A 24,100-nucleotide genomic window follows, 5' to 3' on the forward strand; every position below is an offset into this window, starting at 1 on the left:
AAAGGACATAAAAAACACAACAGAAGTTACCCCAGTCGCGTCTGCGAGGAAACAAAAAGTTGTTTGTTGATTGTGATAATGGGCGTCAGATAGTGAACAGTGATTTCGTAAAGGTACACCGTCGTCCGTCGTTCTGTGTGCGATTTGTTTCCGATTCGAACGTTCTGCTCACACAGTGGAATCGAATCTTTCGCTTGTGAAGGAGCGCTGTTCGCTTGTGAGTCATTCGGCTGTGTAGGAATGCAGCTTCTGCCAGTCCGTTGTTCCGCGTAACTGGATAAAGTTTTATGAAAAAACAGAAGGGGGCGAGAAATGTATCCCCAAGTCCGAGCGAACGAATCCGCGCTCCCTGTGCAGTCAAGTGTCAACACCAACCGACCAAAACGGTGGCTTGAAGGCAGAGAAAGTGATTGTCATTATTATTTCGGTTCCAAAGCGCTGAACCCGCGAAAAAGTTGTCTTTATTTGTAGATAGTAGTAGCCTTCGCTCACCCAGCACCGTCATCAAAGCGCGAAACTAAAAGGGTCTCTCCAAGAATGTTTTTGTCACCCCCATCACCCATCGGTGTAAGCAGCGGTAATGCACTTTTCGGATTGCAATCGAATTAACACCGCGGAGAAGCAATGCAGAAAGTAACCCGTTCAATCGGTCACTCGTTGTTTCAATTGTGTTTTTGTTGTTGTTCTGCGTTGCCACTTGATTTGACAGTTCGTTTGGCAGGTTCCGGAACAATAATCCTTCGGACGGCTGCAAGCATAAGTTATGCTTTTCGATTCGTGTTTGGTTTTATGTCTCACTTATGGCGATTTTCACACAGCCGTAAAATACGCGTTCCGTTTCTATAGCAGCCGTCTAACTGAGAGTGTGATTGAGCGCAAACAATAGCTCCGTTTCCGTTCGTGCTACGCCCGGTTCAAGGGTTGAGTGTGTTTGCCGACAGTGCGGCAATAGTGTTTCAAGTTCTGCCTGCACAAAAACAGCGCAACATTCCGGCGGAATGGAAAATGCGTGAAGCGAGTATAATAATTCTTAATTGCCTTTCATCTTTCCTGTTCCTGGCGAGGAGAAGGTTTCTCGACCAATTTCAAGTGCCTCCATCCGTGACGTGCATACGGGATGCAAGTGTGTGATCGGGGGAGAGTGCAGCAAACAGGGATTTTTCAGATGTCCCCTTCACATGTATAATAAGGTGGGGCATAAGTGATAGAAGCCAATCGTGATGCACATGATTAACCTCCTGTGTATGCCAATTAACTTGTTATTTTGGGGTTCGAAATAAAATCGAAAATTCACATCCTGCACAATCGCTGCAACAGGACCGGAGCAACGCGTGTGCTCTTTCCGGATTCTCTCTGTCTCTCTCGCTGTGCCTCTCCCGTGATCGCGTGCTGCTCCCAAAGTTTGCCATAAGTGAGCAGAAAAAGGGGTGAATTTTTGGAAACCATGACATCAGCTGGGTTTCGTTCCGATGCATCATCACCCGCAAGCATAGGAATGTGGTCAAACCCGTCAAAACAAGGGTGGTCCGAAGACACAGACAAAGATGTTTTTCGCACGCAGAGTGAGCAAATGTAAAGCTGGTGTCTGAGTGGTTGTGTGATTTGTTTCTACATTTTCTTCTCACCGAAAACAGAGCAGCACAAATTATCGGTCGTGTCGTCAAAGCAACCATTGGTTGCGGTGTGGTGCAAATGATTTTTCTTGAAGCAAAGTTTCGCCGGCGTGTGTAGTGTTCGAAGTTGAGCGAGTAGAATCGTTAGTTTCCGTGCAACAACTTGCCATGGATCCGTTCGGGGAAATGCAGTGCAATATGAATGGTGCGGATAGCATAGCATCGGGTCACCAGACGCCGGGCACACCGGGTCATCCGCGAGCCATGGCCAGTGGAATGTCATCGCCCCCAGCAGGACCACCGCTCAAGCCGGTCTCACCCAGCACGCCGAACGACCCGGAACAGCAGCTCGAGAAAACGGATTGTACGCCGGAAAACTCGAAGAAAAGCGACGGTGATTCACCGGAAACGGCAGATTATCGGTGCCTATCACACCGGGCAGCCTCCGAGGCACCGAAAGGCGTATCGTTGCAGGAGATGCTGAAAAGCGGTGCTGGTCCCGGGGGTCGGAGCGTTAGCGAGGAACCGTGCTCCACGCCCCAATCTGTGGCCGATTCCGTGCGTAATGCGTTCGCTTTCACGATCGATTTCGGCGACGGTCGAAGGGTGGTCGATTCGCAGCGGCACGAGAAAATGTTGGAACGGTTTCAGGCACGGCACCGGCGCGGCGAATCCCTCTCAAAGCTGGAGTCATCATCCGGGACTCCCACCGGGTCGGTCCTGGCCTCGGCGACGGCTAGGCAGCAGACGACGCAACGGGCACCGCAAAGTGTGAACCTTCCGCGACGTAACAAAACTGGTGAACCGGCCATGGCGGCGACCGCCGGCGATGCGATGGTGTTGGTTGATGTTTCCGGCCGGCCAGTGGCGGTCAAGCTGAGGGAGAAGAATCAACGGAATGTCGGTAGGGGCGGAGATCAGCTCGGGAAGCGGCACAGCTGGAGTCCTCGGACGAGTTTGACCGAAACCGCTCCCGCGGCGGTCGTCGGCAGTGTGAATCGCGCCCAACAACCACAGCAGCAGCAACCGGAAGGAACAACACCCGGGAAAGGTGTGAATAAAGCGGCCGCAGGTGGCGGCAAAGGTCGTTTTGCACCGAAATCGGCCACACTGGCCATGGCGCTCGAGCAGCAACAAGTTACGTCCAGCACCGGCAAAGACTCGTCCTATTTCAGCTCGGAATTTAACGCCGCTGGTGTGGATATACCGTGCCTCGAGGCCCCACTGGAAAACTTTCGTCCTAATAAGGGGGACCGCGATGAGGACGAGGTGAGCGAAACGGGCACCTATACGCTGGATGGCGACAACTACACCGAGGAGCAGAAGGAACGGATGAACATCGATCGGATCGGTAGTGGAGGATTGGTGCCGGAGGTGGTGATGGAGCGCCCTGTGCCCGTGCGGCCGACAGCTTTCCGCGACGAGCTAGAGGTGATTGATCTGGAACGATTGGGTGGCGGTTCCGCAAGTCATCTGTCGGAGAAGCGGAAACACAACATTCTGGAGGTCTCGTACTTTCACGAATCGTCTCCGGTTCCCGATAAAGGTTGTGCACCACAACCGGAGCGCACGAAAAGCAAGCAGTCCTACATGGAGAAGCTGAAATCGAGAATGAAAAACATTACGCAGAATCGGAGTGGCAGCGGTGGCGCCAAACGGCAGCAGCAGCAGCAGAAGGAGGTGGTCGCGTTATTGGAATCACCCGACCAGGGAACCTTTACGTCCGTCACGACGAGTGGCATCCTTAGCATGAAGCCAACGCTCGACGATCATCCCAAGGTGGCGGCCGCCACCGTTACTCGTCGGCGGAACAGTCTCACAAAGTCGCACATCGATAGCTCCGAGTACGTGCAGGGTGTGGCCAAGCTAAACATCCACAGCACGGAAACGGAAGCTACTGGTGGTGCTGGTGCCGGCGCCGATGTTGCCCCGACGGAGCACAAAATCCTCAACTGTTACACGGACTCTGAGAAGGCCCAACAGCACGGTGCGGTTGGTGCGGCCTCTGCGGCACCGGTTCCCCGGCGGAAAACACCGTCCGCCGATGTGGCCGCCCTGACGTCGGTGCCTACCAAGAATGACTGGATTGAGGAGTGGGCGAAGAATGCCCGCGAGTTTTCGAAATCCACCAGCCCAAAGGTGCATCCACACGAGCCGCCGCCACCACCTCCCGCCTATGGAAGAGGAGCCGGTGCGGCTATGGTGCGTAGCTACGGCGGGGAGACGAGGGCCCGTGACCGCAACCAGTTCGGGTACGATTTTGATATCGACCTGGCGAAAAGTGATTACTACGAGGCGAAAAAGTACGAAGAGTTTGGCGATAATCTCGATCACCGGCAGCAGCAGCAACGATCGCGAAAGTTCAACCGGCTCCCGGAAGGTGGTTATGATGCGCAAAGGGGAGTCGCCGGTGCCGTAACCGCGTCGCCAGATGAGGCGTATGGAGGCGGCCCTTTGCCGGCCACACAGGAGCGGTTGAACGAATTTACCCGCGCCGGATCTCGGGGCTCGATGCGGAGGTACGGCGGGAGCAGCAATCCGTCGCCGGTAGCGCCGATGGCCACCAAACCTCCGATGAGTCCGAGCAAAATTCCGTCACCGATCGGTTCGATCGGACGGGCACGTAGCGTGAGCCGCAACCGGAGTCTACAGGGCAGCAATTCGGTAAGTAATGGGCCCCTCGGGGCTCCCTCCCTGTCCAACACCTCATATCACGTTGCAAGTATGTCCCACGAACACGGGAACACGTTTTGGAGCGGGGTTCGTTTAGAAATTGGGACCGTCGTTGCGGCCTCTTTTTTGATTTCCATAATCGGGTATCCGACAGTGGGGCTCCTCTCCCGATTCCCTCTCCAGGGGCGTGGGCCACATAGTGTCACTCATCCGTTTGTTTGGTGGCGCAAATGAAGTCATAAATGGCTGCGGTTTCAGGGCCGGAAATAGGTTAACCATGAAGGGCAGAGATTTTAACCGGACCGGTTAAAAAAGTTGTAGAAAGTCCAAATAGTGTCGTAGGAGAACTAAAACGGAGTGATTCACTAAACCAAAGCTCAAATTTCGTAGACATGGCTAATGACCGATTTTATCCAGCTGGGACTCAAACTCAAATAAGTAAAAGTAACAACAATAAGTAAAGATCAGTTTATGTTTGGTCGTTGATGATGAGCGACGTTTTCGAGTGGCGCTTTTGTGTGATGATTCACACCTAGCGATGATTCACACCAACGTGACCTCACTTCGGACGTTTTCGCAGAAACGTAATGTAATACCGGTGCTGGTGTCGGTTAACGCACAAAAAACTGGTCGTAGAAGAAGCGCAGGTGCAACCCCGAACGTCGTGTTGTTTGACGTGTCGTCTTAGACGTCGTTTGACGTCTTAGTAACGAAGACTAAAACTACGTGTTTTAGAATTTAAAAAAAAAACTATTTTTTTTAAACTATTTTTTCAAAAATAGTTCGCGGTCTTGGGATGCCTGGGCCATCGATGGGCGCCCGTTGAGATGCTGGAGAACCAAGATGCGCTTGGAACGTTTATGCGATTGTAACTGTTTTTTGCCGTCAATCCAGAATGTTGTCACAACGATCGTTTGAGGATGAGATCATCCTTTAGTATGTAATTCTGTTTTTCAATTCTCGCGTGACAAGGGAAAGGTGTTGCAAAAAAGATTGCATTTTTGCTTCGATTCGTTTCGACTCGAAATGACGGTGAGTGGAGTGTAAGTAGCCACCCGTTACACCGGAAACAAGTGAGCAGGAGTTAACAAGACCCGATTCGGGCATTAAAATGATTTACAGCATCACGCATAACGTTTCGCTTTCAATTTCACTTGATTGAATTTCCATTTCACTTAGAAAAAAGGGAAATGTAAGTGTAGCTATTAAAAACAAATTCAACGAGCGCACACACACGATTCTCGCTCTTTTGTTTCACATAAAGTGGCTCTCGTTTGTGGCACGATGATCGCACGGGGGGCCCGATCAATCTCCATATTTTGAGTATTGGCAACTCGCCAAACAACTGACGCGCTGCTTGTGTCTGGGGTTCCGTTAAAACTCGGTTTAGGTGATCGGAATTGTTGGCCTTTCGGGAAAACAATCCGCTGAAGTGCTAGTTTTCCACCACTTGATTCTCCCTGGTGGATGAGTGAATCGCTGCCGAAGAGAAAAGCAAACAAAACCAGACTTCGATCGAGACTCTATTTTTACCCAACGATATTTTGGTGCCTGGCCCTCCTCCTCGGGTTCGGCCAAAGGCACACGGCATATGGAGTGAATGGGTTTTGCGGACAACCGGCGAGAGCAAAATCATCAACAACACTTGCCTTGGTAAACTGCATGAAATCAGATTCGATTCGAGCCTTTCCGGATCGGGAAACTTTCTCCTCGGCGCGCGCGATCACACTTTCCACCGGCACTTTTCTAACGCCCATTTTTTGGGCTAGGCGCATGCCGCAATTTTCTGCTAACGCTCAACTGTGACCGCCGGTGCAACCCACCACTCTCGACTTCGGCCAGGTTTTCGTGATGATTCATTAGATTTATTTGTTTTCATCTCTCATTACGGGAAGAGCACCGTGGTGCTGCTCGGGTTCGGGCAGTCTGGTTGGTATGGTCTGCGAAAAATAATAATGTACGTGCCGCAGTAGTCTCCTGCCTGCTTTCGATCGAGTCCATAAGGTAGATCTCTTAAGATAGCGATAATTATTGCTTGCCGCTGGTCACTTACGAAACGAAACCATAACCATGCTCAATATGCAGGAGATTTTGATCCACTACCGATCGCAGCAATTTCTCGCCTCGTGCGCACTTTTATCGAGCGCATATTTTAACCAAATTTTGCGATGAAAGCCAAAAATTAAATTGCTACACAGTCGGGGTACTATAGTGATGGAATAACAAAGCGCCACAGAAAGGCCCTCCACCGTGTCATGGAAAGAAGAATGCAAAATCGGAATGCAAACACTCTGGAGCCCTAAAACCAATTACCCGCGGTTTGCGCTTCGAATGTGTGCTCCACGTGAGAGGGTTCGGTTTCTCTTCGATCTCCACGATCGCGGTGTTTAGATTGAGATAGCAAGAGCTGCTCTATGATGCATCATACGTAAACAGTAGACAGCCGGGCCGCGATTTGTAGTAGCAAAATGGCCTCATCAACCAACCCACCAACCGTCCCTCCCATTGAAGTTCGATTATTCAAACAGAAGCTGCACCCTGTGTTTGGAGTAGTGTAAACAGCCCTGCTCTGCATGTGAAAGAATTGAAATTCTGATCCCATTTCCGAATCCGGCGCCAGGGGATTGTGTATGCTTGCGCTCTTTTTAGTTGATCGACCGTTCAAGTGGACGGTTCCTATTGCTATTCGTCGGTGTATTTTCGTCAACGTGCTCAATTGCGCTTCATCGATCACTCTTTCTTTCCTATGGCTAACTGATCATTGTTGATCTGTGTTGAGTTTATGTTTCTTTCTCCCTGTACTTTCGGTTGTATTGATTGAGACTTCAGTTTCCCAGTTTTGCTTGATTTTTGTGCCCTCAGGCAAAAGGGGTTACCACGCGCATCCCAGAGTGGTGTTTGGAAACTAAAAAATAAAGAGAACCCGTCGGAAAAACTAAGCAAATTGCGCCGAGGAGAGAGAAAGTAACACTTTGACGGTCGCGGTTGCCGGTGTAATTGCGCGTCTAAACGTGGAACCAATCTGTTTTCGGACCGAATTGACATGATCGTTTGCAGCAATTTGCGACCCCTTTGGTGGGGTGGGGGGGGGGCGCTCTTTTTCCTTTTTGTTTGATACAGATGCTCTGCTACAGTTTATAAATGTTTGTGAACTGCAAACGATGAAGGCCCTGCATAGCCCCAAGGCCCAAGCCCCCTTGGCCAACAGGGCCGACGAGTGTTTCAGGTTTTGGGCTCAGGTTAGATCTGAAGGCCCTGCCCCTTCGGGGGAGGGATTCACCGTTGTTGTGGTGCTGTTTGAAAACTAGAAAGCAAGGTTATGAGCCAAGCGGGGGAATCTCAAGGCTGATCGAGAAACCACTTCGTGACGGGGCAGGCAGGACGTGGATTGAATAGATGCATGCACCGATTAGAACCGGACCGGAGGGGCACACTAATCGGCCCGCTCCGTGCTCGATCCAATCTTCCATTCGACCGCGTACGAACAGGTTCTTAAGCGATCGTTTATTGTAATTTAATTAATTCTAATTGGTCAAACTAATTTTTGGTCCAAAAATTGAGTTCCAATTCATTGGTTGACATTTTTATGGCCATTTTTTTGCTGGCTTGAAATAGGCCAAATAGTTTAATAAATTCATAAAACATTCGCCGCAATGGTTTGCTCCAATTCCTTTCCGTGTGAATTTATATATCCCATCGGTAGGTTTACGGTCGCATGTCATAATGGCCATTAATTAACTTCCAGTCCGGGTTCGTTTTTATGGGAACGAACGTACATTCTTCACGCTCGGAAGGAATTTTTATTGGTTGCTGCTGAACCAAAAATAGCCCGTCCGTACCAGGCGGGAGATAGAGTTTTTGTTGTATTATTGCACCTCCGGCGGCCGGTACCGGTACTCTGATGTATTTCTTCCGCCCGGAAACGAACCGGTGCCGGGTTACGCTTCTGCCGGCACCGGCACGCTGCACGACTGGAGCGACCGAAGTGTTATCCTCTTGGATGCCAACCACAGCCTTTGGCCTTTGGCATGTTGGAGCGCCTGACCTGTTGCTCTTTCTTTTTAGCGCGAAGGTAGGGCATCCTAAGGTCCTTAAGTCGTGATCCATTTGAACGGGGCAGGAAGAGCCATTAGATACGGCCACACTGTCTCCGTGTTGGGTGTGGCATGATTGACGTACCGAAACATCGTAAAATCTGATCGTGAAACTTAGACAGCGCCATAACTGATTTCTCCGGCTCCTTGGTCTGACCTTGGCATCACCGGTTCTCTTTATGGCATTATCATTCGTGGATGCCGATCTAATTTGAAGCAATCCCAAGTGTCAAAGCTGGAATTCTCAGGCAGGGACTGGGACCGTAATGGCAAATACGGCCCAGAGTTCATAATTAGCCCTATCTTATCTTCTCGGCGTAAATGTTTTATTCATGTGGCGACTAATTTTTGGAGCATACTTTCTGTCCATCTCAAATCAGAAAGATAACTTAAGATGAGTGGCGTCGCGGTCGTTGCACTTATTTTGGGCGCCGGCTTTGTTTTTCTTTGCTGGACACTCGTGGGCATAATGAATCATTTTGGGGCAAGTATGTGTGTGACGGCCGCAGGCCGTGGAAGATTGATGTCGAGGAAAATAATTCGTGGTCGGTTCTGTTTTTATTCATCGGTGGTTTACCGTTAAAAGCGCGCGGCGGCGGCGCCCCTGCGTTCCAAAGAGGTGTTCGGTTGTTGTCTTGGGAGCCCTTTTTTGTGGCGCTGTTTTAATAATTAATGTTCGAAAACATGGCGCTGCCCGCCGCGCTCGGCACACTGCTGGCTGTGAATGGCCCGCTGCAACGGTTTAACATTGGTAGTTTTAATTATTTTATGCTAATTTTATGTGGTTCCCCGTTGCGCACCGCACGCGCACCTAATGACGTCATAAACGGCCACCGTAATGAACCACTAACTGGTGGATGTTCTGTTTGCTACATTCTCTAAATTGTTAACACATATTCCACCCGCTCTCGATACACTGTGCACTCGATCGTCGCCCGATCGGTGGTGTGCTCATTCTTTGTGGCTTTCTTTTCCGAAAAAGGGAAAACGAAACCTGGTTCCCGGTTTTCCTCGTTACGGTGCCCGTGTGCCGCCTGAGTGAAACAAGTTTCATTGGCTGCCTCACTCACCGCCCATTGCATCGGCCCCAACGGTACTGCGCCCTTTTTCGGATGAAGAAAGGTACGCTTCCGAAACCAAATTGTGCACGTAACGATCACTGTAACGGTGCATCTTGCAGCGAACGGGCAGAAAAGATGCTCCCGATCATGGGCCCCGAAGGGGGTGGCGGGATGTGGGCCCGATAGGCATTAGAAAGAACGAGGACTGGCGAATGGGCTTGGGTTTTACAACGATTTACACGCCAGCCATCCGGGCAAAACGGGCCAAACGCCGCGCTCTGTTGTGTCGACGGTGGTGGTTTGGACGAACCACAACGATACCCACACATCGTCCGGTGGGAGGCCGGTGATCGAATTTAGAGGACGTGGGAATTGGGCTGCGAGGGGCGTGCATACACCATACGAACAAGATACCCGGTGGTTGGGGAACTGTTTTTATTAAGTAATCGTCCGTGATTAATAAAAGAGGTAAGAAAATACACAAAAATTACAGCATCGAATTGTGGAATAACGCTACATTATGTTGAACGCAGCAATGGAGAAAGCATTATAAATCCAAAGCGCAGCACAGAAAGAGTTGCGAATAAGAGTAAAAATTCGCCAGCAAAGAAAACACACCCAATTCACCTCAAAAAGAGAAGAAACTGGTTGCAGTTATGGTTGTAAAGTTTTAATTAAACTAGCTCCTTTTTTTTTGGCAACCGTCTCTGTCCACCTGGCGGCTCCGGTTACGGATTGCAATTTTGAGGCCAGATGATTTTTACTTTCCTCTTGACTCTGGCTGTTCGCTACAACCATGTGGGTCGATGCTCCCTTCTATTCGGCGGCAGGAGCATAATAAACTGCGCCACCACTCCAACAACATATTCGGCCGCCAGTTGGCCCAGTTTGTGAAGGAGGAAATAATTATGGGCTTTCGCTAATGTACCGGCCTAAGAAAAACGCAATCCAGCGTAAGAAGAACATCTTGGGCGGTCTTTCAACCAGACACTCTTAGGGCTTAGGTCTGTGCGTTTGGAAATGTTAGTTTTCCGTAGTTTACTCCCCAAAAAAAAAAAAAAAACCAAACGATCATCCGTTCGTATTCGTCTCTCTGGCGATGGTTGACCGCGTTTTACAACCACGTTGCTCAATCCCAATCCGCCAGAGCGGTTGGCTGGTCTTGGATGGAAAATAAACGGCCCATAAAAGCAGCACGGCGCGAGACGCACCGAGCGCGCTTCTACGGTCGAGAAAATCAAGATCACGATCATCTTGATCCGGTGCTCGCGGGTTGCTGCGCTCATTGGCACGGTTCGTCGGCCGCCGTGCGTTCGTGGCACGTTCGGTGTAGCCACAGGTGTGACAGACAGTGTGACAGCCAGCAACAGGCGCCGAACGAAGACTTGTGGGAAAAAGAAACAATGAAAAAAGGCCGAGATAATGCTTGTCTTGGTCATGGTTTTACGGCCCGTCAATGGCGCGGAGGGCGACGGTCACCGACCGTGCAGTGCAGGGGAAGCAGTAGTCGGAAGTGAGAGTGAATGCAGATGCACTTGCTGCCAGCAACGTTTACGCCAACGGATTACGGCTGATAATTCGTTGCCGCGATAAGAACTGCGCACAGGTGTGCCACAAGTAACAAGACGAACGACCTGTAAGGATTGATTGTTTTCCACGTTCGCTTGTCAGGTGCTCGTTGGCGGTCTGGTACTTGTCCAATGTCCAATTCGTAGTGGGTAACTCTCAGCTGATCCCACCAAACGCATCAACTAAAACATATAGAGCGTTTCTTGTCCCAGAACCAAAACTGAACATTTTCTCATCTCAACAACATCTTTGTTTGCCAGGAATGTGAATGTGCGTCCAATAATATCGCTCCGTAGATACTTTCTTTCATCCAAATCCCACTTTCAGCTCCCGTAATGCTCGTACGCGTCGATGCAACGTCAGGCCACACGAGCACTGATCGTGGCGCCCCGTGTGGGTAGTAAATAAAATGCCCAAAGTAATGTACCGAAAGTGTGAAACTTGACGTCGGAATGTTTTGATGTCCGGACATGAAGACGAAACTGTGTGTGTGTGCGACGGTGGCGGCGACCGGAAAGAAAGAGTCTGTGTGGTGGTCGTCACGGTTTCGCGATCATCTCGTATTAAGCGTCGTGCCGGAACAGCATAGAAAAGCGCAAGAAAAGCAGCACCGCCGCGCGCGTTCGTCTAACTTTGGCGCACGGGTCGCTGGTTAACGATCAGATGTTTTAATTTTCGTTGCACCGCGCACCCGATGATAAAGTGTAACAGTTGCGCTTGAATTGGGCATTAAGTATGAGTCGGAGGAGAGTGCGGCCAAGTTGCCAAAAGGAGACACACTCTCGCCGTGTGCGGTGGCCACGTTCGTGGCGCACCTTCCGGTAGCCCCGGCGGCGGGGAGAGAGCAAATCAGTGAAAGTGAAATTTGGAATTTTATGATTGATGTAATCGAACACGGCGCCGAGGTTGGGAAAAGAGTTCGCATTCGGTTCGGAAAGTTATTTAATATGCCGCTTTTTAATACACTACTCCGCGAGCGCCTGGTACGACGGCGTACTTTCACATGCGGCACTTGTCTTAGTTTTCTCCTCACTTCGGTCCGCCGCCAGATTGTTTCTTGTTGGTTTTGACGAAATTTTGAACGATTCTTTCTTCACTTACCGAGAAGAGTTTTGATTTTATTTAAATTTCATGATAAACTCTCTTATTATTACTATAAACAAAGTTTTCGAATGCCTTCATGCCTGGACAGTATTTCTATGGTGCGCGTCTTATGGTGCGTGGCGTCGTTCAGTGTTCGAACAAAGACACTGGAGTGTCAAGACTCCACCGTCACCGTCTCTTCTTTGACGCTTTCGAGAACGACCGGGCTGATCCTTGTGCTTGCTTGACGATCGTAAAAACTGAAGGGGCCGGATTTGTCGTCCCATGCTTTGCATCTGGAAGTATGTCGAGCAACGGCGGAATGAATCAAATATGTATCCTCCTCGCTCTCCGGCAGGAAAGGAGGTAGTAAAGAATAATTACGTCGTGCCAGGCAGCCCCCGAAGTGGTTCGCAGAAAGTAAAACAAATCACACACACAATCTCGCCAATGAGTAAACATACGGAGTAACGACGCGAGTTGTGGAACGGTTTTTGGTGTGAACAACCGTTTAATGCTGCTGCTCGCCGACGGATGATGCGTACAACTCGACGGTGGGCATTTCAGCGACGTTGTGTCAGCGACGACGGGAGCAACAAACCAAAATATTGCAAAAAAACTCGTCTTCTCTTTAAGTTCTTTGTGGAGCACTTTCTGGGTCAGACTGAAAAATCGGAACTTGGGTAAAAATTAGACATTTAAGTGGGGACTAAAGATGTTATGCCAATTCTGAAACCTAGTAGAGGCTCGCTATAAGCACCACTTGACGAATCTTGGAGTTAAGAAACACTAACAGGCGTAGCTTATAATTAATGCTTAATTTATGCTCTAATAAGATAAAGGCGCAAGATAGACAATAATGACGTGTAGCACCACGTCAGCTTAACGCGCCCCGTTGTCTAGAGATTAAAAACTGTTGGAAAAGCAAAGAAACTGATACGCATTAGAAACCTCACAGACACACAGATAGAACGTGAAGCCGGCTGGCCGCTTACGCACTGCCCCGGGCTACGAGAGATGAATGTAGCGACGGCTCATAGTAGACGGCCATCGGCGAACGGGTTTTTGCGCGCCCACAACAAGCGCCCGCCACTTATGCGTCGAAAACCGTTCCCTTTAAAGGCCATTTTCAAAAGCCCCCGACTGTTGCCGATGCCTTATTATGACTCACTGACTGAGCAATACCTCTCACACGGAGCCCCAGTAAATGCACAACTTGCTTCGTTTTGGGGACGGCCATTAGGCATCAGATTTCGTGCACCGAGCCCACTTTGGGTATTCTGGCATTTCGCTTTGTGTTTTTAGAAACTAGCCTCAATATGAATTGGGTGATAATTCTTGTTCTGATTAAGGTTCTTATCGCACCGGCAGACAACAAACAAAATGACTCGCTTGGTGCGTCTTTAACATTTTAATTTGTGCCTTATTTTGGCTCGACGCGAGCTGAAATAATGTTAAACAAGTGACTTGGGTCACGCACGCGCAAAAAACAGGTAATGTTATCAAAATTTCGCCTCATAAAATGTCCGCAGAATTCGTTTTTTTGGGTTGCAACTCCGTCGCCTATTAGTCGAAAAAAAAAAACTTCCGAGCTCCCGTCGCGGGGCTTTGATTAGTTGCATCGCGCGGATGTGTCGCGCTGTGCCGCGCTTGGGGTGTAATTTATTTTCATTTTCTCTCATCTGTAACGCACGGTTGGGACCTTTTCCGTCACTATTCCGTTCATCGCTAGGAACGGTCGCAGCATATCGGCAGCCAGAGTTCGCCCGGCTTCGAGTCGTGGGGTTGTGTGTTTGTTCACTATGATTTTCCGCTTCAACCGCTCCAGCTGTCCAGTGTCTTGAAGGTTGTAAAAAACGATGCCCGATGACCAGCGGTGGGCAAACACTGATATAAATGCATTCGTCGTGGCCGGTTGGCCTATGTCCACGGCGGCGGTGCTGCACCACCGTGGAGTCCGGTGCTGATGTGTTTTCCTCCGTTTGCTTTTTCTCTTCTTGTTTACTCGACATGGCGAATTCGATTAGTTTCCGCATCATCTGCTGAACTCTTTCTTTCGTGCCGTGTCGGTGCCAATCTCGTCTTCGCGTTCGCTGACGGTCTGTTGTATTTTGAGCAAAACCACTGCCTGTCTTCATCGATGCGTTTTTTCGATTCGATGCTGGTGGAAAAACGTGTGTTAGTTCGCGGAAGGAAACGAGAAAATCGGTCCGACATTTAGTGGCTGTTTGTGGTTCTTGTCTGTGGAAATTATAGACAGATAGCTACTGAGGGCACAACGTTATTTATCGGAAATTATAGGCAAACACACAGTGAAAAACGATGGCGATTGGCGATGGTGTGGTTTCCTAATGCGTGGTTTAATTGAGCAGGAAGCAGTAGCAGTGCCTAGCGGAAGCAAAACCTGCAATTTATGTATCAATTTTTTGCAATTAATTGCAAGTTGACATTTCCCTGGTCGACATTTTCCAAGTCTCCCTCAAATTCGATACAATTTACCAATTTCTTCCACCAACCGCCAATACAGCGCTCTCTTTCTGCAATCACTTCCAAATTATAAAGGCGTAAAACAGATCGTTAGACCATGGCTTAATGGACGCCAATAGGAGCAAAGTGAAATTAGCGTACACGTGTGACAAAACGCAGCATAAAATGCCTGGGAAATGCCATTCAGTTGTTAATTAAAAACATGGCGATCTTTTGTTTCCGACCGCTGCCGACCCGAAAGTCACACACTTAAATTAGTGCTCCTGAGCAGCGTCTCGAGGAATTGTTGGATGCCTCCAATTAACCGACTTGCTCCCGTCGGCAGGGCAGACCGGGCTCGGAAGCCGTTTAATTCGCAACAAACTTCTTGTAAGGTTATTTACTTTGTTTTGCATAAAATTGGTCGAAAATTCGCTGCTCTGCCTGGCCCATGGGCACATCATCTCCCACATCATGGAAAAAATGGGCACATCATCTCCCAAGAGCGAAACTTCCATGCTCCAAACTAGTAATGCGGCTATTGGTGGCCGGAAATGAACGGAACGGAAGTGGCGCAAACGATTGCCACGGTGTGGCGGTGTTGTTGGCGCCTAGGCCACCATCAACTGGCAATGTTCACACCATCACCTTGCAGCAGCAGTTTATTTTCTTTGGCGCCAGCAATAGGCATGAAACATCACCGAACTGCGGCGCTTCACTGTTGCGTGGGGTTGTGGATGCTGTTCCGGGATGCCATTGAAGGTTGCTGCATGCCATTTGAATAGGATTAACGAGATGAACACAATTTTGAAAGGAACGTCATTCAGACACTAAGACCCGCAGACACGTCACGAAGTTAGCTCCGTAGTTTGGACACTTCAATTAATTTATCAAATATCAAAGAAAGGTTTAGAATTGATTGATTTTGAGTAGAGCGTCAAAAATAAAACTCTTGCCAAATCGAAACAACGATAAGAATGAGCGACTAATTGGCTGCCCCTTTGCTCATTACTAGCGACACTTCAATACATCATTCATCAAGGGCTTTTCAGACCCAAAGATACAGCGTTTTTTTTTCAAGGGAAGCAATTTATAAGGGGAAGCAACCCCCCCCCCCCTCAGGACGTCTACGTCGCTCAGAAATGCCAAGGACTTGTTGTCAACCTTCTTAAAGGGGTGTTAAAACCAACACCAACACCACAGGGTGCGCGCCCGCTGTTCCCTCTGTCGCGAACGACAGCCGACGTGACAGACTGCCAAGCCGTGTTCAGCGCCAGTGCACACAAGGGCGGCTGACACGGCGAATTCGACGGCGGCAACACCGACAAGTAATGGCACCCGGCCCGGGAATAGTGTGTGTGGCGCACCGGCCGATCAGCTGGCGACCTGGACCGGGGTGCACGACCCCGATAATGAGAGACCGAAAAAACGAGGAGTTGGAGTGAAAACGTTACGGAAGAAAGACGGGTTTTTTTAAACCCCACCACGAATTGCTAGAACGCTCATTCGCTAGAACGCCAAACGCTCAAAGCTGCTGGATGCGAATTGGGAATGCAAATAAAGTGACAAGTTTAAAGAACCGTCTTAGTTTTTTTCAATTCAAAGTTGCTGTACGCAACACCCTCATTACGTTGACAGAAGCTGAAGGTCTCTCGTAGCCCGCTCCGTAAGAGGGTCATCCTGTGTGTGGCGTTCCTCGTGCTGGTGCTGGTCACTTCTTGACTTTGGCAGGATTGTGATAATGGGATTTTTATGCATATTCGATGCCGTGGCTCCGGAACCATACACGGATCTCCGGTGGCGAATGATGGCGAAAGACTGCGCGCGTGGCTCTTTCTTTGCGATTATTCACCGTATGGGGATGTTTTTGTAGTAAAGTCCATCGGTGGACTGTAATGGGCATCCGATCGGAGGAAGGAAGGCCATCGCCATATTAGACGCGATTTATAGTAGGAAGCACGATGCCTTTGCCCTTATGAAACGGCAGTAAAATGGGCAATAATATTCAATTTCATTCTCCAAACTGGATATTGCCATGTCCAAGGGCAAACCAGGGCGTGTGGCTAGCATAACCGTGTTGTTTTTTTCAATTATTCGCCATTTAGATGAGAACTATCTTTGAGAATGATTCAAAACCCTCCCCTAAGCTGACGAACATCTGTCTGCCAGAGGTAGCTAATATTCTAATTAAAAACTAGTCCTTCAGTTCCAATCAATGTGTGGACAGTTGTTGATGTTTCGCGATCTTCCCATTCCCTGAGGGTGTCATGTTTGCGACGGAGTGTTCTTTTTCTAAAAGGTCGATTGATGTACTTCAAGGGCTGGTTACAAAATTGGATTACCTTGATTGGCGGTTCCGTCGTTGCCGTCAGATTAACGGGCCACAAGCATTAAACTTTCCGCTCTTTCACCGTGAAAGGTGCCAAGAGCATGATTTTTTAACGTTCGTTTGGCGGGTAGGAGCATCGCGACGATCGTGATCAAGCAAACGCTAGAGCAAAAAGATGATGTTAGTGAATGGTACTTAAGGGGAACGAGTGAAGTGAATGCCAAAAACGAGAAGACTTCCAATTTCAAAACACGGTGGCCGCTGAATGTTAGGTCTTGATGTTGCTGGTCGCTCGCGGGGCAACGTAAAGCAGCGAACCGTCAGTCAGCTGCGCGACACCGTCAGTGTGTCTAGGCCAACGGTTCGGTCGGTGTGGAAACTCAGAATTAGTTATTTTTAGGATTTATCGGGTACCACCACCGGTGCCGACCAAATAGTGTGATCGAATCTCTCGCCTCGTAGTTGTCGAAGCTCCGAGGTAACCTGTGCATGCGGCGTTGGGTACGGCCTTGAATGCATGTGGTTGATATTCGGATGACTGAACGCCGCTTCACGTGGCGGGGCTGCTCTGCAGTAAACTTGTCCTTGACGCTGTAAACATATCTGCAACACGCGGCCATTTGTCGGCTATCGTTTGTTTCGTTTTTAACGACCCGTTTCGTTTCACACGCTCTTTCCAGGATCTATCCGGCAATGAAACGGAAATGTATCTACAGAAGACGGCGGCAGCCATTTCGACACTGCAAAATCTCCAGCGGCGCAACTCGCTGCGCAACAACAGCTCATCTCATCCCTCGTCGAGTCCGCTCAGCCCGGCCTCACGCAAAATGTCACCGAAAATGTCGCCGATGAACTCGCTCCACTCGCCGCTCGACTCCCCGTACCACGAGAAGGCCATCAACTACAATGGCAACAGCTCGCCGCTCTACTCGCCACAGCACCAGCGCAGTCTGCAGCACCATCAGCTGCACCAAAACGTCGGAAGCCACAAGCGGAATCACTCGTTCGATGGAGCGGATCCGCTCACGTCTCCCGGGTCACCGTACCTGGCGAATGGGGCCGTTGGGGGCGGTCACATGACCCGAAGCCTAAACACCAACTCCGAAAGGAGCCCCAAGATGGACTTTGCCAAGCGCCACCACATGCGCCATAACTCGTACGAGGGTGTGATGTCCTCGTTGCCACCGAAACCGCTCAAATGCTTCCAGCAGTTTGATCAATCGCACGTGGTCGGTTACTATGGCGATGAAGACACTGCCGGCGGTGCTCCTGGTGCTGCCGACGGGGATGAGCAGACGGGCGAGTGTCGGGATTACGACGAGGAGGAGTTCGAGGATGACATTGACGATGACGAGGAGGACGAGCAGAATCGGGTGCAGCAGAAGGTCTACGACGAGCTGCGGCGGAGAAGGGAGAATCTGAACGACACGGCCACCAGTTATATGCCAAGGCCAAGGGCAATGTCGCTCGGACCTCGGCGAGCTCCGGTCGCTGGTGGCCACACGGCGGTGCAATCTCACAAACAAAATTTACAATCAACAGGTGCCAAACAAGCGTTAGCGGGACTGATGAGGGATGCTAACGCGACCGTGTCCGGAGCAACGAAAAATGTTGCCTCCAATCGTGTTCATCGGACGCCTCTGGTTACGGCTGGGGGTCATCAACCTCAGCCACAGCAGCAGCAACATCTCACATCGCCCATCAAACGTTCGAGCTCATTTTCGGTGAAACAGACCGTTATCAAACCGTCGACGCCAACCATGTCCGGCAAGGGTGGTGGTACTGCTGCCGGTGGGCTGCTGGCCACCGATCGTCGGTCGGTGGGAGGGTCGAAGATTCAGAAATCGGCCAGCAGTACGAGTTTCAAGAAGATGATCGGCGCGATGGATAACGTACAGCCACAGCAGTATCACCACCACGCGGTGCAGCCACCGCACCACCGGCACCAGCTGGTGATGGATCCGAACTATCCGGACGAGCTGATGCTGTACATCAACGATGGGGACGATGATGGTCTGCAGATGATATCGGGTCACAGCGGAGGTGGTGGTGGCGATAGGCGACACCAACAGCAGCAGCACGGTTACTCGTCGAACTCGCTGACGGATGATGAGGACGAAAGGGCTGGCGAACTGCTGCTGATTGACGATGACGGGGAAGTGGTTGACGACGACGACGAGGATGACGACGAAACCGGAGGACGAATCGAGAAGGGACCGCTGACGAACACACGCTACAACAAAACGTTTCTGATGCGCATGGAACAGAACAAGAAGATTGCCTCGGGCACGACGGCTGCCAGCGGTGCCGGGACCACGGCAAAGCAAAGCGGTGGAGGAGCGGCCGCCTGTCCCAACACACCGGAACTACCCCGCAGAGGAGCCGTACCACGGTCGGCGGGGCTCGTTCGTGATCGTGCTTCGATGCCGCGCGACTCGAGCCTGAATCGCATGAAGCAGGATCTGAATGTGCGTAAAACGTCTGCCGGCCGGGAATCGCTGCTCGGTGGCAAGGGGCAGCAACAACTGTCTACCCAATCGATCGCATCGTCCGTTTCGTCAGCGACTCCCGCATCCGGCGCCAAGGTGCAGCCAAAGTATCTCGACATCTCGAAGTACAAGCCCTCGACTGCGGCCAACTTTCTGAAGAAGGACGAAACGAAGAGCTACCTGTTGCGGCAGGAAGGGGTCCGCAAGAGCCCCAGCAGTGCGTCGGTTGCGTCGGCCATGAGCCGTACCGATCCGACTCGAATGAGCGCCCGGAGCATCAAATCGGCCAGCAATGCGGCGAGCAAGTCGAGCGGCACCCCAGGTTCGGCGGGCAAGAAGGATCGTAAGTTGATTTACATGGCAAACCATCTCTCTAAACACGCTCTAAACTGTACTTCTCCGTGGTTGGTGGTGATTTTTAGCTGTGAAGATCGCCAAGGAACAGGAACTGGAAATGTGGCGCCGGCGGGCTAGTTACGATCCGATGAAGGCGGCGCTCGAGGGCAAAAAGAAACAGCTGGAGGAAGCGAAACGTTTGGCGGCACAACAACAACAGCAGCAGCAGCAACAGCACTCGGAACGGCAAAGTAAATCGCACGAAAGGTTTGCCCCGCTTTCTGCTTCTTTCACCACCTCTTTCGACAACACCGACTGTTTCGTGCTACTCCTGTGTACCTATCGCCTATCTTTCTCTGCCACTGTCGTTACTTCGATATCTTTCCCTACGGAACCTTCTTTGACTGTTTCCGGTTCCGTTTTTGACTTTACCGTACCTTGGCTCTATCCGTGTCATCCTTCCCTTCGCACTCAGCGGCAAAGCGCGTTACAATGTGTGAAGTGTATTTCTGTGTGTGCTATTGTATAATGCTTGGAATAATTTGAGTTTTTTTTATCTATCTTTTGTCTATTTTGTCTATTCGTTTAATTTGTGGAGTCTATTGGAGAGGCGATTTTTATTGCTTAACGTAAAAAAACAATCGAACGAAGCGTGTAATGCTCACCGGCGTTGCTGTGTGTTTAGTTATGTAACTTTCGTATCTGGTCCACAATCAGACATCATTCAGTTCATGACGTTCGCATTAAGGAAATGAACGAAGGTTCGTCGGTGTTATCTATCGGTTTACGTCTATTTATTTTTCGCTTTTGTTAGCCTTTGTTGATAACGGATGTGCCTTACACGACAGAGACGTATGTTCTGCTCCGTAATATCCAACTCGTTGGCGAGGTTCTGGTATTTTTAATCAAACAAAAAAGATAATCGAAAATTGCATTGCCTTGGCATTGAAATTCAAGAGAAAATTTATTAGGTGATCAATCGAACGAAACATTAATAAGGAAATGTTATAGATAGGTTGCCAGAGTGTATCTATATATATAAAAATCAAGTTGTGTCTGTATGTCCCTTATAGACTCCGAAACTACTGGACCGATTGACTCGAAATTTGGTATACAGGGGGTTTTGGGGCCGGGGAGTGCAATAGTCAAGGTTAGAAACCCCTCACCCCCCTCTTTCTTTGCCCTCCCATACAACTAACTGTTAAAAACATCAATTACTCCACAAGTTATGGATCGAATTTCATCAAAACTTGCACAGTGGTTGCTGGTCACCTGAGAAACCATGTGGCAAAATTTGGTCCTTGCAGGACGAGGGGAAGGGGGGGTCCCCATACAACCCCAATCCTTAAAATACGCCCTAGGGCAATATGGGTATCGTTTCTTAGGTTTTGGTGGTCTCTAAATCGATTGGTTTCACTTAAAAGCCTTTTCCTTCCTTCTTCCACCTATCACCACCCTTCTTGAAGTAGTGTGATGTTGGGGGGAACTGCATAGTTTGCGTTTAATTATTGAAGAAGGTGCGAAAGAGAGGAAGAGAGAGAGCGAGAGAGAGATGGGGGGAAAGAAAGAGAGAAAGAAAGAAAGAGAGAAAGAAAGAGAGAGAGAGAGAGAGAGAGAAAGAGATGGATAGAGAGAGAGAAAGAGATGGGGAGAGAGATGGGGAGAGAGAGAGAGAGAGAGAGAGAGAGAGAGAGAGAGAGAGAGAGAGATAGCAACGGACTGCTACAGCCTTCTAGATTTCAATTAGGATCATATAATAGAAAAAATACATTTCAAACCTTCCGGGAGAGTGGGCTCCCTTGCAAACGTAACATAAAATTTAGCATTATTCGGGTTGTTTTTGAACAAATCGAACCTAATTCTGCAGGTGGGAGTTTTTGGGAAGGGGAAATATTCTGGTGAATGTTTGAAACCCCTCGCCACTTTACAAAGGGGGGCTCCCATACTAAATTTGGGAAAATTTCACCAAAATTCGAAAAGTGTTCAAACAATTTGAGTCAAATTTAGCAGGTGCGAGTTTTGCCATGTATCCAACGTTAAGCGGGAAGGAAAGCCAATCGGATACATCACCGGGAAGCCCTTTCATTCGGAACAGAGTAACGGGAGGAGGAAAGAGAAACTGAACAAATACGTCACCGGGAAGCCCGATCGTCTGAAAAGTAGAAGTGACGGGAAATGCAAAGGGAAGCTGATCGGATACGTCACCAGGAAGTCCGTTAAAACGTCGGATAATCGAGAAATGAGGATGAAATGAGGCGTGGCAACGCGCGCCGGGATCAGCTAGTATTTGATAAAAGTGCTTCTGTTACTTTTTCACACTGTATAAAACATCACAAAGATTGTGTGGTTTTTCGCTTTTATAACGACAATCGATGGCAGACTGTTGGTTGCAGCGGGTAACACGAACGCGTGTTGTTGCATTTGATTTTGAATAATGTTTCCAACGCTTCTTACCATTTACAGCTCCGTTCTGAGGTCCCAATCGTATCACAGTGGCGTTGGCAACGTTGGCGGCGGACGATTGTATCAAGGTACTGTCGGCAACAGTAGCAACGCGAACCTGCGTGGTGCTTACAATCAGACTCTAGGCGACCCGACGGACCCTGACGCCAACAACCGATGGACGCTGACATCCACGGAATCGAGCGAAGATCTCGATGGGGATGATTACATCAACTAATATACCGGGACGGCAAATGAAAACCGCACAGGGGATCAGGCCTAGAAATCGATTCCATCGTTCAGCATTAGTTGTAGCTGCACTTCTGCAACCGTACCATTTATCATGTTTTGTCAAATACGCCCAAATGCTTTAGATATGCAAACCCACATCAGTGTAACCGGTAGTGCTGGGATGTGCGAACTGTAATATTCCATTTTTAATTATTGAACACAATCAACAACAACGTGTTTAGGGAACGCACCGTGTGGTGACAAGTAATGCATCGATCTAGTTTGATTTTCCACCATTTACTGCAACCGAAATACCGACATCAGGATCGGTAGCTATTGCGTTGCAGTGTTAGAAACTAGCAGACGAGGTGAATTGTAGATATCGTTAGGGTTTTGTTATACGTTTGTTTGTAAGTTTGTACTTTATGCAAGATTTCAAGATCTGACCAACACTGAGCAACGGCTCATCTTTATGTTCCGAGCAGTTCTGCGCGTCCTTAAGTTTAGAAGCTAGCTGTCCACCGATGTTTAGTACTATATTAAAGAAAAAAACCTGCCACCAGCCACAAGGACAACGATTCAGAGATTAGTTTTTATCGCGCTACCGAGCCCATAGAAATAGTGGACCGGTATTCGAATCATCATCTATTCTATTCTTACCATAATAGAGATATAACGAACGAACGAAAACTCTGGAGCACGCTAGAATCTGTAGTACGACTGAGGTAACCTACGGCGAACATTTCCACTTGTTTAGTTACACACTAAAAAATGAAGGAAATTTCGTCGGACCGAAAGCTCGACAGCGAGCAATAACGAACCACTAGTAATGATGCCCACCAAAAGGGGGTGCGAGCGAAGCATATAGGACCGAGGACATTTCGAATATACACTGGGGAACGTTTGTCTAGAAAATGTTGGAACCGAAGAGTAAAACCTAATTTGACTACGCTTCTATTGGATTGTAACAATGTTATGGCAACGAGGATGGTTGATGATTTCATTGCTTCGTGTACAGTTCGTGTTTAGTATTTTCTTGCTATTAAGTGACCGTTGAGTAGTTGTACAGTAGATTAATTTGCATAATGTTATCAAGAGGAAAATTTATTTAGCTTTTTGGAAGATTTATAAGTTCACGCAAGTTAACGGGTTAGAGTATATGTTTGTTGTGATGTCACAACGCGGTCCATTTTGATAGGTTAAAAGGCTTTAAGAATGTTTTAAAATGCTCTGTAAGGTGTTAGATGTGTCACGAGTGAATCATAATGAGTTGGAGAGCAGCGATGGAAACAGGCAGGACGCCTCAGTGTTTGGTTCATCTCAAAAAACAATCAGACATTGTTTTATGGTTGTACACAACATGGTTACACTCCAGAAAGCGTGGGTCTTGCCACAGGACGTTAACGATGCCTTATGCTATGGGTTTTCTTAGTGTTAGACTTTGTAACATCACGTTGTTGAAATTAGTTATCAATCGGACTAGTTTTATACCTGTCTCTTAGACCGTTTCATACTTTAGATACTTTCTGTCCATCATATACTTTGTTAACGCACGTAGTTCATCAAGTGGCGCACAAGAACATTGCTTAAGCGAATGTGTTTGGTGCTTTACTTGCTTCATTTCATTCGTAGATCAAATTTATCGTTCCAGTTTATTGCGTGCCCTCGAGGCGCGGTCCATGGAAGGGAACGTGAGGGGCAAGTGGTATATTGC

The 24,100-nt window shown here is 49.0% G+C and overlaps 1 protein-coding gene across 1 annotated transcript; it reads left to right on the forward strand.

Annotated features, from left to right (window-relative positions):
* The first annotated feature begins 1,781 nt into the window (after positions 1-1,781).
* LOC128277329 (uncharacterized) lies at positions 1,782-22,668 on the forward strand. The gene is made up of 4 exons (XM_053015774.1): positions 1,782-4,277; positions 17,569-19,720; positions 19,800-19,980; positions 22,177-22,668. The coding sequence occupies exons 1-4, from the start codon at positions 1,782-1,784 to the stop codon at positions 22,391-22,393; spliced, it is 5,046 nt and encodes a 1,681-aa protein (XP_052871734.1). The 3' UTR covers positions 22,394-22,668.
* The last annotated feature ends 1,432 nt before the right edge of the window (positions 22,669-24,100 follow it).

Source organism: Anopheles cruzii, chromosome 2, assembly GCF_943734635.1.
Source record: "Anopheles cruzii chromosome 2, idAnoCruzAS_RS32_06, whole genome shotgun sequence".
Taxonomy (NCBI): domain Eukaryota; kingdom Metazoa; phylum Arthropoda; class Insecta; order Diptera; family Culicidae; genus Anopheles; species Anopheles cruzii.

Excerpts from the sequence above, each read along its gene's own strand:
- LOC128277329 (XM_053015774.1), top strand. The coding sequence starts at position 1,782 with ATGGATCCGTTCGGGGAAATGCAGTGCAATATGAATGGTGCGGATAGC. Across the intron at positions 4,278-17,568 it reads GTCTACAGGGCAGCAATTCG|GATCTATCCGGCAATGAAAC; the intron begins GTAAGTAATGGG and ends CGCTCTTTCCAG. Across the intron at positions 19,981-22,176 it reads CAAAGTAAATCGCACGAAAG|CTCCGTTCTGAGGTCCCAAT; the intron begins GTTTGCCCCGCT and ends TACCATTTACAG.